General features: G+C 43.2%; 1 protein-coding gene across 14 annotated transcripts in view; it reads right to left on the bottom strand.

Annotated features, from left to right (window-relative positions):
• MARK3 (microtubule affinity regulating kinase 3) overlaps window positions 1-15930 on the bottom strand; it is a 104498-nt gene that overhangs the window by 14464 nt on the left and 74104 nt on the right. For 11 of the 14 annotated variants that reach the window (XM_023731805.1, XM_023731806.1, XM_004376738.3 and 8 more), the window contains 7 exons: window positions 14846-15082; window positions 14530-14649; window positions 14168-14267; window positions 13686-13798; window positions 13053-13206; window positions 4842-5059; window positions 2475-2578 (listed from right to left, as the gene is read on the bottom strand). In XM_023731805.1, coding sequence (XP_023587573.1) covers window positions 2475-2578; window positions 4842-5059; window positions 13053-13206; window positions 13686-13798; window positions 14168-14267; window positions 14530-14649; window positions 14846-15082 — 1046 coding nt within the window. The remainder of the gene's footprint in view (window positions 1-2474; window positions 2579-4841; window positions 5060-13052; window positions 13207-13685; window positions 13799-14167; window positions 14268-14529; window positions 14650-14845; window positions 15083-15930) is intronic. The other 3 variants (XM_023731807.1, XM_004376740.2, XM_023731815.1) reach the window with 2 other exon arrangements.

Raw genomic sequence — 15930 nt, 5'->3', positions numbered from 1 at the left:
TTATTGACTATGCAAAGGCATTCGACTGTGTGGATCGTAAGAAATTATGGATAACACTGCAAAGATTGGGAATTCTAGAACACTTACTTGTGCTCATGTGAAACCTGTATATAGACCTAAAGGCAGTGTTTCAAACAGAACAAGGGGATACTGAGTGGTTTAAAGTAAGAAAAGGTGTGTGTCAGGACTGTATCCTTTCACCATACTAATTCAATCTGTGTGCTGAGCAAATAGCCCTAAAAGCTGGACTATATAAATAACATGACATCAGGATTGGAGGAAGACTCGTTAACAACCTGTGATATGCAGATGACACAACCTGCTGAAAGTGAAGAGGACTTGAAGAACTTATTGATGAAGATCAATGACTACAGCCTCCAGTATGGATTACACCTCAACATAAAGAACACAAAAATCCTCACAACTGGACCAAAAAGCATATCATGATAAATGCAGAAAAGACAGAAGTTGTCAGGGACTTCATTTTACTTGAATCCACAATCAACATCCATAGAAAAAGTAGTCAAGAAATCAAATGCAAAAGATATCTTTAGAGTGTTAAAAAGGAGATGTCACCTTTAGGACTAAGGTGTGCCTGACCTAAGCCATTGTATTTTCAATCGTCTCATACGCTGGACAATGAATAAGGAAGACCAAAGAAATGATGTCTTTGAATTACGGTGTTGGTGAAGAATACTGAATATACCATGGACTGCCAGAAGAGTGAACAAATCTGTCTTGCAAGAAGTACAGCCAGAATGCTCCTTAGAAGCAAGGATGGCAAGACTTCATCTCACATACTTGGGACGTTATCATGAGAGACCACTCCCTGGAGGACATCATGCTTGGTAAAGTAGAGGGTCATCAAAAAAGAGGAAGACCCTCAATCAGATGGACTGACACAGTGGCTGCAACAATGGGCTCAAACATAGTAACGATCCTGAGGATGGTGCAGGAACAGGCTGTGTTTCAAACTGTTGTACGTATGGTCGCTATGAGTTGGAACCAACTCGAAGGCACTTGACAACAATCTAGCCCAGCTGCTATACTCAATTAAGTCCTTAACAGTCTTTAATTATAAGGAAAAAGACAATTCAAAACACACACACACGAATTAGAAAAGAAAATATCACAATGTGAACATTTACAAAAATTCACTGAGTAATCAGTATCATCTTACAAAACAAACCTTTGTCTACATATTAATTCAACCTTAAGTGGTCTGTGGAGCAGGGAAATGTGAACAGTTTGGTTGTAAGAATGAAGGAAGAGGGCACTCTTTACTGAGGCTGTCACAGTAGTTAGTGATCAAACATCTCGCTTGACTAACAAGATCTAAAGGAAACAGAAAACTTACGATGCAATTTCGGAAAGTGAACGTCAGAAGAAACAGCTCTGATGCTAGACAGGAACGAAACACGAGCTGTTCGCAATGTTCCATTTGGGCGGCCAGGGGACAAAGAGAGCTGACGTGAACTTCCTGATCTGAGGGATTCTACTCCTGGGCCTTGTCTGCCCACTTTGACTTTTCTCTCCTCACTTTGGATTTGGATAGCCACCACTTTTCCAAAAAAGAAAGATGGAGAATACACGCTACCCTGGGAAATTTGTTCTATACTGATCATATTTAACCACCCTCTACCAGTCCAGTTTCTTCCCTTTCTCTCTCCCCCAAAAACTAACTCTATCTCATGGTCTCTGGATTAAAGCACTCCACTGACTACTTATTTTCTCATTTCATAACCCCAGGAAAGTTGTTTGCAAGACAGGCCTCTCTCTGTATTTTAAATCATGCTCCTCCGACGTGTGCTTGCCCCTCAACCAGATCAAAACCATTCAGCAGCGCACCATTCAAGTGCTTGCTTGCCTTACTTCAATCTGTTTGCCACTGGTTGATTAATTTTTATATATTTTAAAATGTAATTTGTCAAAATCTATATGGTGCAGAAGGATAAAATGGCATTTAAACTAGGAAAACAAACCCTAATGGCACACTGCTTTAATAAAATCCTTCCATATGTAAAACAAACCAACCATTCCAGAGGTTGGAATCTCAGTTCTTGGGGATCTCTCTCAAGTATCTAAGGCAGAGACCATGTTACTTAAGCGCCACGAGGACCTTTTGGCCAACTCCTGACCTTTAACCTAACGCTCACGCCCCAACTTGCACTCCCTGCCTCGGGTCATCCTCCCACAAACTCCTTCCACTGCCGGATCGCTGCTCCACGGTGGAGCCACACGTTAACACTGATCTCCTCTAGGACACCCTTCAGGTTTAACTGACCCTTTCAATCATCACACTCAGCCATGAGGATGAAGTACTGCAGAAGGGGGAGGCTTTGGAATCCTGGTATCTCGCTATAAACCAACAATCAAATTTAACTTACCTTTAGATAACACTTACTGTTATTATTTGAATTCCCTTTATAAAAGCTGAGAAGTTCCTGGTTCTACCAACAGGCCAAATTCCATACCTGTTCTCTTTGCCATTCTGAATGACTGAGTGTCTGTCAGCGGTGGTTCTTTCACTACAGACGTAAGTATTTCGCCGCGTCATTCCGCCAGATGCCGTCGTACTCTATTAAAAAAAAGGCATTTGTTTTAGAAAAATTATACACATTCTAAACCTATTTATTAGTTAGAAAATCTATGCTAACAATAATCTCTAAAGATTATTTTGGTTTTCATAAGAATCTGAGGTCCTAACACTATTTAGTAAATACACTGCAATGATAAATAACTCATCTACATAAACGTGAATATGTAGTTTAAATAAAACTATACTAAAATAAGTCCCTGGGTGGTGCAAATGGTTAACGTACTCGGCTGCTAACCGGAAGTTGGAGGTTGGAGTCCACCCAGAGGAGCCTCAGAAGAAAGGCCTGGCGATCTACTTCTGAAAAACCCTGTGGAATACAGTTCTACTCTGCACACATGTGGTCACCATAAGTCGGAATCAACCTGATGGCGACTGGTATATGGTGGGACCGCTAACATGTCAACAGTAACGGCCAACAAGATGAGGAAAGGGGCAAAGGCAGCACCCTCTACTCTCTTTCCCGGCAACTAAAATGGAAAGTGGCTAAGGTAGTGTGACTTTGAAAAGCTGGCCCATAATAATCAACAAAAGAATCACTCACAAATTACCTACAAGGTGGGAAGATGGAGTGACCCACTCTTTTTAAAAACTAACACTTTTAAAATAACAAGCAAGGAACAACAGTAACAGCTAAGGCATTTTATCAGATCAAAACAATTTTTAAACCAAGATAAAGCGTGGTCACCTTTAACATGGCAGGAGCAGACCAAGTACAGAAAAACTGAAGACTGATGGGAGAAAATTATAATAATGTTGCTGAACAGTCCTTTTTTTCCTCTCTAACAACCAACACGGGTAACCAACAATGCCAGGGATGTGCTTTCACAAGGGCAGTGAGGGACGCAGAGGGCGAGGGGGTTGGTCATGAAGGCGGAGATCTTTACCCTCTTCTGATAACTGTCAGGAAAAGTCAGACTGGCCTGAAACTGCAGGGCTGTGGAATGGCAACCCAATTTATGGCATATGAAAGCCAGAACAAAATGTCTCCCGCCAGCATTAGCGCTGACGGAGCGCCAGGCCAGGGGATGGAGCAGACACACTCCTTGGGCTCTGTTATGCACCCTGTTCTCCAGAGCCTCCCGAGTGGACCAGAGCTTCCCCATGGGCTCTTCACTCTAGGGGCCTTCCGGGCAGGTGGCCAAGGAGGGAAGGCTGTGTTCCTGTCAGGCTCGTAGGGAAAAACACGCTTTCAGAATATCCTTAATGTTGTTCACTTTTCTGCAAATTCTTTCTAAAATTACTTCTGGGAGTGCTAAGAATATAATTACCATGCTGGGTCAAAAAGAATACACTCTAATACTTAGGGAAAGTTTCTGAAGCGGAATATATTCAGTTGCATGTAATAAGTATTTCCGGAGGACCTGCGCGCGGGGGTGGTTTAGTCAAGCATTGGGAGTCAGAGCCGGGGTCAGGTCAGCAGTGTCGTCTTAGCCAACTCCCTAACTCTTCTTCCTTCTCTTCACCCGAAATGAAGGCACTGAGGACTCCCTCACAGCGAGTAAGCAGTGAATTAGCTAACACACGGAAAGGCACTGAGGACTCCCTCACAGCGAGTAAGCAGTGAATTAGCTAACACAGAAAGGCACTGAGGACTCCCTCACAGCGAGTAAGCAGTGAATTAGCTAACACCCAGAAAGGCACTGAGGACTCCCTCACAGCGAGTAAGCAGTGAATTAGCTAACACACAGAAAGGCACTGAACACGGTCCTGGGCGCGTGGTGAGGACTCTGTCAAATGTATTTATTTATCCTTGGTCGTTTTAAGGTTCAGTTCAAACACCACTTCTTCGGCACGTGGGCAGTCAGATCTTCTACTGCTTTGTACAGACGACCGTGAGAGGCGTCTGTCTGCGGCACTGCCCCCGTTTAATTCCTGTTAGGCTGTGAGCTCTCTCCATGTCTCAATGCCTGACACCTCCCGGAGGCTTAACAGAGATTTGTGGAGCAAACGGAAGCAGGCCCTGGAGTGAAGGACCCAGGCACAGTTCAACTGGAGATACCTACCAGGCAGCAGGTGATACCTGCCCTACGGGAGTCACTGGGGCTCAGAGGAGGGCGCCATTAGGACAGGCTTCGTCAAGTGTGGGCCTTGAGGCACAGGCAGCACTTGTACAGGTGGAGCCTGGCATGGAAACCCAGTGAGGAAGGCATTCCAGTCAGAGGCGAACATAGGCACCTAGAAGGACTGTCTGGCGGCTCAGCCCTGGTGGCCTATGGGAGCGCTGCAACTCCACAGTACTCACACTAGGGACTGTGGAGCTCTTCTTGCGCTCAGGGATATCTGCCTTGTTGGGATTACTGGCATTCCCCAGCATGGGACTGGCTGGAGCGATCCCCTTTCCTCCAACAGCAGTGCCGCTTGACTTCCGGGAGGGAATTCCGTCTTCTTTGAGGTCACCATCTGCGGTGCTGGTCTGACTCCTTTTTGGATACGCCACAACAGAAGGAATAGCAGGTCCAGCTAAAATAAAGAGTTCACCTTTTAAAAGCCAGAAGAGTCTCACATTTTCCCCATGAAAATAAACACACTGCACAAGCTCATCAGACTGTCATTCATCTGAAACACTGTGACCCAGTAAAATCCTCTGTTTCCCATTTATGTCTTTTTCCCTACGCAAGGAGTTCAACTCTGAAATTTCACTTATTAGTCCCTAACATGCTACTTTTTCCTCAAGATCTTTCTACACTACTTTCTATAGCTGTCCTTTGGAAATATCGTAAGGGGTGTCACTGCATAGACAGCTCATCAAACGAGCTCACGAGATGCACACACATCGCGAAGAACGCACGGTTCACCTTGTGTACGTGAGCGCATGACACGTCTAAGAAACACCTTCACCTTTGAAGAGAACGATAAAAGTTTTGGGGACCATTTCTTCCGAAGTTTTATCTTAGACTTTTCAGAAAACAACTTGGAAGAAGTTTATGGGTCTCTAATGATTTTGACTGTTTTAAGGGGTGGGGAAGGAGGGGAATTCTATCCAGAAATTCTCATCTTCTAGATAAACAGGAATCTGAGCAGACTGGGGAAGGGGCAGAAGCAGAGGAAGGCACGTGCCTGCGTGCAAGCAGTGCGAGGAAGTGGGAGGAGGTTCTTGTCGCCTCCAGGGTCCACGATTTGCCAAGGGCTGCAATAAATCAGCTGAAGGCTCCTCCAGCAGCACAGGAGCTCCGCGGATCGAACACTTGAAAACTGGTAAGTAGTTTATTTATTATATATGTTGCCCAGTGGGAGGAGCCCTGGTGGCGAGGTGGTGAAGAGCTCGGCTGCTAACCAAAAGGTCAGCAGTTTGAATCCACCAGCCGCTCCTTGGAAACCCTGTGGGGCAGTTCTACTCTGTCCTGTAGGGTTGCTATGAGTTGGAAACGACTCGACAGCCACGGGTTTACGAGTCCAGCGGTAACATTAAAAAAATAGCACCAAATGCTCATCATTTATTCTAAGGTGGAAGAGTTTTTTATATTTTAGGTCTGTTATAAAAAGGTGGGGATGGGGAGGCTACTTCTGGGAAAAAATCTAAATGGTAACTCTATTTGGAACGAAGTTAGAAATAAACAAGGACTCAATTTTATTTATGGGGAGAGAGCAGTTAAGCTTTTGAACTGGCAACCTGAGCATAATATATGACAAAGAATTAACAAGTACAGAGTGATATTACCCGCAATGTTTACCTTTCTTCTCAAAATCACAGGAAGTCAAATGACATTCTGAACTTTCAGGTTACTACTGAATTGTTTTGAAACCTCTATAATTTGTATTTAGGAAACATAAAATCTTTCCTTCTAAGACCTGAGATACCGACACAACACACTGACCTAGGTCTCACTGGTCTTACTTGCACTCATCCGTGTCGTGTGTGTGTGCATGTGTGTGTATTTAACTCTATGCAACCGTATCACACGTGTGGACTCGTGTTACCAGCACAGTTGGGACAGAGCAGTACCGTTCTCCAGTCACAGCCGCTGTTCCCTCAGCCCAATGTCCACTTCCCTAGCCTTTGGCCTCAGTCACCCATCCTCATCTCTACAATGCTGTCATTTCCAGACTGTCATGGGGATAATCATACAGTACGTAACTGTTTGAGACTGGCTTTTTTTCAGTCACCACAATTCCCTTGAGAGCCATCCAAATTGCTGCGTGTCTCAACAATTTGCTCCTTTTTCATTACTGAGCAGGACTCCATGGTATAGGTGCACCACAGAGAAACGGGATTACTATGTGTAGTCAGTCTTTCCCTTCATGGCTTTAGTGTTTGGGGTCATAGACAGAAAGACCATTCCTACTCCAAGCTATACAGGAAATTATCACACGTTTTCTTTTATTACTTCTGTGGCTTTAGGCTTTTATATTTACATCTTCACTCCACTTACACAATCATAGCTGTCCACGCCTGGAATGCTCTGTGCAGCTCTAACCACCACATCTCAAGGTAAAAGAACAGAGATGGAAACAGTACAGAGAAGGTAAAGGGAATAAACAAGGGGTGGAGGGGGTCTCATGTGAGAATGCATTTTTAAAAGTCAAGACCAGGCCAACAAAGATTTGGTTTATGAACCCTAGAATACTGGAATTAAATACCCTGAAAGTTAATATTCATGGTTAACGGTGAATAAACACTCACATGGTTAGGGTCTCAGGAATAGCTACGGGGTTGAGTCAACATACCCTTTGGGGTACTAAGCCTTACAAAGGATTCACTTCTATGGTGAAAAGTTTAAGAGTGCGGGTAGCTTAGCACACAAACAGCAAGAGGGTGGTGGAGAATGACACCAGCCAGAAATTTAAATTAATTAAGGCAAGTCTCTGGAACAGCACGGGCCAATATGGTAGCCACTAGCCCCATGTGGGTACATCGTTGTTGTTGTAGTCAGGTGCTGTCAAGTTGGTTCCGACTCATAGCAAACCCATGTACAACAGAACAAAACATTGACCGGTCTTGTGTCATCCTCACAATCATTGCTACGTTTGAGGCCACTGTTGCAGCCACTGTGTCATTCCATCTTGTTGGGGGCCTTCCTTTTTCACTGACTCTCTAGTTTACCAAGCATGATGTTTTTCTCCAGGGACTGGTCTCTCCTGATAACACGCCCAAAGTACATGAGACAAAGTCTTGCCATTCACACTTCTAAGGAACATTCTGACTGCTGTACTACTTCCAAAACAGATTTGTTCGTTCTTCTGGCAGTCCACAGTATAGTCAATACACTTCACCAACACCATAATTAAAACGCATCATTCTTCTTTGGTCTTCCTTATTCATTGTTCAGCTTTCCATGCATATGAGGTGACTGAAAACACCATGGCTTAGGTCAGGCATGCCTTAGTCCTCAAGGTGACATCTTTGCTTTTTAACATTTTAAAGAGGTCTTTTGCAGCAGATTTGCCCAATGCAATATGTCATTTGATTTCTTGACTGCTGCTTCCATGAGCGTTGACTGTGGATCCAAGTAAAACGAAATCCTTGACAATTTAAATCTTTTCTCCGTTTATCATGATGTTCACTGGTCCAGTTGTGAGATTTTTGCTGTCTTTATGTCCAGGTGTAATCCATATGGAAGGCTGTGGTCTTTGATCTTCATCAGTAAGTGCTTCAAGTCCTCTTCACTTTCAGCAAACAAGGCTGTGTCATTTGCACACTGCAGGTTGTTAATGAGTCTTCCTCTAACCCTGATGTTGCATTCTTCTTCATGTAGTTCAGCTTCCTGGATTACTTGCTCAGCACACGGATTTAATAAATATGGTGAAAGGATACCACCCTGATACACACCTTTCCTGATTTTAAACCATGCAGAATTACCCTTGTTCTGTTTGAATGACTGCCTCCTGGTCTATGTACAGGTTCCGTATGAGTACAATTAAGTGTTCTGGAATTCCCATTTTTCACAATGTTATCCATAATTTGTTATGATCCACACAGTCAAATGCTTTTGCATAGTCAATAAAACACAAGTAAACATCTTTCTGTAGTCTCTGCTTTCAGTCAAAATGCATCTGACACTAGGAATGGTATCCCTCGTTCCACATCCTCTTCTGAATCCAGCTTGAATTTCTGGCAGTTCCCTGTCAACGTACCTCTGCAACCATTTTTGAATTATCTTCAATATAATTTTAGTTGCAGGTGATATTAATGATACTGTTCAGTAGTTTCAGCATTCTGTTGGATCTTCTTTCTCTGGTATGGGCACAAATATGGATATCTCCCTATCGGATGGCTAGGTAGCTGTCTTCAAAATATCTTGGCACAGACGAGTGAGAGCTTCCAGCATCGCATCCGTTTGCTGAAGCATCTCAACTGATATTCCGTCCATTCCTGGAGCCTTGTTTTTCACCAACACCTTCAGTGTAGCTTGGACTTGTTCCTTCATCACCACTGGTTATTGATCATATGCTATCACCTGAAATGGCTGAACGTCCATCAATTCTTTTTGGTACGGTGATTCTGTGTATTCCTTCCATCTTCTTTTGATGCTTCCTGCATTGTGCAGTATTTTGTCCAGAGAATCCTTCACTATTGCAATGCGAGGCTTGAATTTTTTCTTCAGTTCTTTCAGCTTGAGAAATACCAAGGGTGTCCTTCCCTTTTGGTTTTCTAACTCTAGGTCTTTGCACATTTCATTTAATACTTTACTTTGTCCTCTCAAGCTGCCCTATGGAATCTTCTGTTCAGCTTTCTTACTTCATCATTTCTTCCATTCGCTTTAGCTATCTACATTCAAGAACAAGTTTCAGAGTCTCTTCTGACTTCCATTTTGGTCTTTTTTTTCCCTTTTCTTTTTAATGATCTTTTGCTTTCTTCATGTATAATGTCTCTGATGTCATCCCACCACTTGTCTGGTCTTTGGTCATTAGTGTTCAATGTGTCGAATCTATTCTTGAGATGGTCTCTAAATTCAGGTGGGATATACTCAAGGTTGTACTTTGGCTCTCATGGACTTGTTTTGATTTCCTTCAGCTTCAACTTGAATTTTCATATGAACGATTGATGGTCTGTTCCACAGTCGGCCCCTGGCCTCATTCTGATGATCTTGAGGTTCTCCATCATCTCTTTTCACAGACATAGTCAATTTGACTCCTGTGTATAGCATCTGGCAAGGTCCATGTATAGCCACTGTTTATGTGATTGAAAAAAGGTATTTCCAATGAGTAAGTTGTTGGTCTTATAAAATCTAGGTTCATTTCCATCACCAGGGCCATATTCTCCAACTACTGATCCTTCTTCTTTGTTTCCAACTTTCACATTCCAGTAACCAGTAAATATCAATGTATCTTGACTGCATGATCTATTTCAGACTGCAGAAGTTGATAAAAATCTTCAGTTTCTTCATCTCTGGCATTAGTGGTTGCTGTGTAAATTTGAATAATAGTTGTATTAACTGGTCTTCCTTGCAGGCATAAGGATATTATCCTATCACCGACAGTGCTGTATTTCAGGATAGATCTTGAAATGTTCTTTTTGATGATGAATACGATGCCATTCCTCTTCGTCATTCCTGGCAGAGTAGACCACATGACTGTCCGATTCAAAATGGCCAATACCACGAGTCCACTTCAGTTTACTAATGCCTAGGATATCGATGTTTATGTGTTCCATTTGATTTTTGATGACTTCTAATTTTCCTAGATTCATATTTCATACATTCCACGTTTCGATTATTAATGGATGTTTGTAGCTGTTTCTTCTCATTGTGAGTTATGCCACATCAGCAAATGAAGTCCCGAAAGCTTGACTCCATCCACGTCATTAAGGTCAACTCTACTTTGAGGAGGCAGCTCTTCCCTAGTCATATTTTGAGTGCCTTCCAATCTGAGTGCTCATTTTCCGGTACTATGTCAGACAATGTTCTGCTTAAGGTTTTCTGCTCAATGTTCCATAAGGTTTTCACAGGGCAATTTTTTCAGAAGTAGATTGCCAGTTCCTTCTTCCCAGTCTGTCTTAATCTGCAAGCTCCGCTGAAATTTGTCCACCATGGGTGACTGCAATGGTTAAGATTGTGTGTCAACTTGGCTGGGCCATGATTCTCAGTGTTTTAATGTAATCACTCTCATGATTGAATATACTGTGAGTAGCCAATCAGATGAAAGGGAGTCTCCTTGGGGGCGTGGCCCACATCTGTATATAAGCAGACGTTCTGGCTTTCTGCTCTCTCTGGATCCTGCGGCTGCTTCCTGTTGTCTCATCTCCCGTTCTTGAGACTTGAGCTGTCAACTTATCTGCCGAACCTGGGATTCGTCGATCTGCACAGCCTGTGAGTGGGAGCCCTGCTCTCCGACCTGCTGATCTTGGGCTTGCCGGCTTCTGCAGCTGTGTGACTTGGGAGAGGCCTCTACCCTGATCCACGGACTTGGGACGTTCTAGCCACTACAATCGCATGAGCTGTTTCCTTGATATAATCTCTCTCTCTCTATGTATATATATTTATACACTTTGCTGCTTTTGCTTCTCTAGAGAACCCAGCCTAAGAATTTAGTGGGAGTGGGGTGCTGCTCTAACAGATACCTAAAATGTGGAAGTAGTTTTGTAACTGTGAATGAATAGAGGTGCGGCAGCAGCAGAGGACCAGCAGTGGCAGAGAATCTGCAGCAGCAGTGAAGGGGCAGCAACAGAGAACCAGCAGCGGCAGAACCAGGAGTTCAGCGCTAGACAGCACTGGAGCTGACCCACAGAGTGAGAGCTGAGTGCCTGTGCACAAGAGGCTTCCTGGCGGAGTGGGGTGCCTCCAGGCACTTACCATTGCTGGAACTACAGAGGTTTGGAACACTTGCCCCAACAGGGCAGATGTGGGCATGAGGCCCGAGGGCCAAGAGGCCACAGGAAGCAGAAGCTGAAGAGACAAGGAACACAAGAAGCCGAGCTACCTCAGTCTCAAAAAGTATGGCCATGACCTCTGCAATTTCAAAGGGTGTAGCCATGGCCTCTGGTGTTTCTAAGGGTGGAGTTGTCACTCCAACGGACTAGGATAATGGTGCGCCTAAAGCCAAGGGAGCAGGGCTGCCATCCCAGTGGGCCTGGAAGGCAAAGCTGAAGCCCAGGGCTGAGGGGCCTCCACTCAGAATCTGGAGACTGCGGCCAATACCTAGAGTCTGGAGGGCAGGGCTATTGTGTAAATGTCTCAGAGAACAGAGGATTATTTTCAAGCCTTGAGGGCTAATGTAATGTGTTCTGCTAACTTACTTGGTGCCTGTTATTCCTTCTTTCCCTGCAATTTCTCCTATTTGTAATGGAAATGTCTAGCTTGTGCCTGTTCTGCCATTGTACCTTTGGAAGCAGGTAACTCGTATTCTAGATTTCACAGATGAAGAGGAATTTTTAGATTTTGGACTTGTAGTTAAGACTTCTGCTGCGATATGAGATGAATATGTTTTGCATGTTGCAAGGATGTGATTTTTTGGGAGCCAAAGGGTGGAATATCATGGATTGAATTGTGTCCCTCAAGAAATGTGTGTAGCAACTTGGCTGGGTCATGATTCCCAGTGTTGTATGATTGTGTAATCTGATGTGATTTCCTTATGTGTTGTAAATTCTATCACTATGATGAGATTATATGTGATCTCCTTATGTGTTGTAAATTGTCACTGTGATGAGGTTATACTGAGGAGGTTGACAAGATTAGTGTCTTAATGTAATCTCTATGAGATACGAAAGAGAGAAGCAAACAGAGACACATGGGCACCTCATACCACCAAGAAAGCACTGCCGGGAGCAGAGCACGTCCTTTGGACCTGAGGTTCCTGTGCAGAGAAGCTCCCAGACCAAAGGAAGACTGATGACATGCACTTTCCTCCAGAGCTGACAGAGAAAGCATTCTCCTGGAGCTGATGCCCTGAATTTGGACTTGTAACCTACTGGACTGTGAGAGAATAAACTTCTCTTTGTAAAGCCATCCACTTGTGGGATTTCTGTTATAGCAGCACTAGATGACTAAGACAGTGACCCTCCTGGTATCTGAAATACTGGTGGCAAAGCTTCCAGCATCACAGCAACACATAAACCACCACACTATGACAAGATGACAGACAAATGATGGGTACATAAATGTAAATTAACTGAAATTAAAAATCATTTCCTAAGTTGAAGTGCTCTAGCAGCTACTCTGTTGCTCAGCACAGATATAGAACATTTTTGTCATCGCAGAAAAGTTCTGCTGGACAGTGCTGCTCTATGAAGTCAATCTGATGCAGTAACGGGGAAGAGAGCGAAGAGAGAGCTACAGACTGAAGCAGGGGTCCTGCAGGGGCAAACAGCGAGGCTTCCATCCAACTAAGCCTTCCTAGTGAAAACCCAAGATTACACCAAGGAGGTCGGAGCTGTGGGGTATCCACGCCAGTACCTGCAGGAAGGCTATGAAATAAATGCCAAGAAGGGAAATCCAGCCAGCCCCCAGCCCCAGGAGGCCCTAAGCGAGAGGCTGTGTCCCAACTGTTAGGCGTCTGGGCAGGGCAGTCGCAGACTTACCATGGTCACTGTACCGCCTCTGCTTCTGGCTTGAGGAGACACTTCTCTGCACCTTGTGGTGAGGGGACTGGCCAGTGCTGTTGCTGAGATCACTGCTCGGCCTAACCTTAGCAAGTGAGAGATTGCTGCTAGAACTGGAGTCACTAGCATCCAGCTAAGAGAAAATGAGAAAAACAGAGCGAACCACAACACGGACCCAAGTGGCTCATTAGGACACTAAACTTGGAACCTCTCATAACACAGTTCATTTAGAGAGAAGACTCCCACTACACAAAATGGCGGGCCTTCACCAGGGGACTGCGAATACGCAAAAAAGGAAGTACACTATGACCTTCTTTCTAGACTTTCTCAAATAACTTAAAATGCTCTATTTCATCTGATACTTTAATGATAGAGGTTGACTTATAAAAACCAAGTCTGTGACAATATCCATCATTAAGGCTTATTACCTTGAAGTTAAAACTGTAGTTCATAATGGTTACAGGAATTAGACTGGTTATTTACAGATAAATTTTAAAATGATATAACAAACATGTTACATATACTAAAAAAACAAGAACTAATAAAACAGTTTATATAAACTGACAGTTTACATAAAGAATATTTTAGCATTTCCTCTCTGATTACTCTTACCTCTGAAGATTTTCTCCCCAACAACAAATACGTAGCTGTGATTTCATCATATTTCATTTTACTAAGAGATTCTTGAATTTCTTCTTGTGAATATCCCATTCCCACCATAATATCTAAAAGAAGGGTATAATACAGTTTGTGTGTTTTGTTTGGGTAAGCAATCATTTGTTTCAGGGTAAAATAATTTCCCTTGTCTGACCTAAAAGACTACACATTTTCTAACATAAACCAGCAGTTAACTTGTTTCTTAGTTACTGGATGTTTATAGGAAACTTCAGGTAAGTTCCTAAATATGACAGAACAGATAAGCTGAGTCATTAACTTGTGCTTCCCTTTCCATTGTTCCCACTCTAGGCATATCCATATAAGTCAAAACAGAAACATGGTACTTGTACGAACACACACACACACACACACGCACGCACACACGCACACACACACAGAGGCATGGGGGGCAGGGAAGAAGGGCACAGAGAAATTACCTATTCTCTTCTGGTCTGAGATGTCTAGCTCTGGTTCGACGAATGGTTTCAGTTCATCTTCCTCGTGCCCTGCATTGATCCACCTGTCCTTCATGATTTGCTGCAAAGGTAAACGGTTCATTAGCAGTATAAAATAATATATACAGATAACTGCAATGTTCAGGAAAATTTACTTTCAACATTTCACTGATTATAGCTCAAAGGGAAGCTTTGTAAACAACTTTAATGTCTCAATTCCTACTTTAAGTTTCATCATTAAAAAGCCCCAGGAAAATATTCAATACGTCACACAAACTAAGGAAGCTCTAAAAACATTTTAAAGACCGTCCAAAGTCGATAATTATTTCTACTTGTGTGATTACCTCTAGAGTGCCTCGTTTAATTGGATTTAGCACCAGGAAACGCTTGAGAAGGTTTTCACAGTCTGTGGACATGTAGAAAGGGATTCTGTATTTCCCTCTTAATACTCTCTCTCTCAGTTCCTTTGGCGGGGCGGGGGAGGGGATAGAGAGGAAAGAAACAGGTGAATCAACTTTTAGGTTAACAAAACAAAAAACAAAAAAACTCTACCACCGAAACCCACATGCTGATTGATGTAACATTATAAACATTAACCTATATTATTTTATAAAATCCCTTTAGATTTTGGAAGACCACGGATGCAACGGCTTCCTGTACCTTTAGGTTTTGTCCATCAAAAGGAAGTGACCCACTGACTAGCGTGTAGAGAATGACGCCCAGGCTCCACACGTCCACCTCGGGCCCGTCGTATTTCTTGCCCTGGAAGAGCTCTGGGGCCGCGTATGGAGGACTGCCACAAAACGTGTCCAGTTTACTGCCAACAGTAAATTCATTGCTAAAACCAAAGTCTGCTATTTTAATGTTCATATCAGCATCTAACAATAGATTTTCAGCCTAGAGGGAAAACATCAAGACAAAATGAAATTTAACCAAAATATAATCGGAACTGTGATAGAATTAGGCATTTCATAAAAGCTATTTGTAATGATATAAAGTTAATACAGTCTAGTGAATAAAATGAGAAATCAATCTTCCTAGAGGGAAAAAACTCAGGAGATAAAATCGATTCTAACACTAATTTGAACAGCAAATGCCCCACAATCAAGAAAAATTTGATGGCTTTTTCAACTAAGAATAATGAAAGGCTTTTTAAAAAAATCGGTACTTGATTTAATATGGACAGCCACATTTCATAAAAACAGCTAAATAGCTGTAAAATGGTTATTACTGAGGAGGGGGAATCACAATCATCACAATACATCAATCAGTCATTTTCATTTATTTCAGTAAGTATTTACTAGGTGGCTGCTATACCCCAGGCGTTATAGTAGTGTCTGGATATAAAATCGTAAACCAGACAGACAGGGCCCTGCCTTCAAAGAGCTCAGAGTTCAGAAGGGAGAGACAGAAAAATAAGCAGCCACACTAGTGTAAGTGCTGGGGCAGGGCAGGTGTGGGGAGTTGTGTGCCCAGCACCGGAAGGTTCCGGAAGGTGTCTGAGAGGATGTAAAATCTAAGCCCTTGCCTGAAGGACCAGAAGGTTTAGCTGATAGCAGTGGGTGTGTTGGGTGAAAGGTATTTCAAGAACAGTCTGAAAATCCAGAGGTGAGAGCCTGCTTACTCAATAAGAGGCAACTAGCAGGAAAAGAGATGCAGAGAGAAGGCTGGAAGAGGTCAAGGCTGACTCACAAAGGGCCACCAGGTGAGCCATGCTGCAAAGTTTGTATCTTCATACTTAGGGC

This window comes from Trichechus manatus, unplaced genomic scaffold, assembly GCF_000243295.1.
Source record: "Trichechus manatus latirostris isolate Lorelei unplaced genomic scaffold, TriManLat1.0 scaffold00045, whole genome shotgun sequence".
NCBI lineage: Eukaryota > Metazoa > Chordata > Mammalia > Sirenia > Trichechidae > Trichechus > Trichechus manatus.
This window is presented reverse-complemented; position numbering and strand designations above follow the sequence as displayed.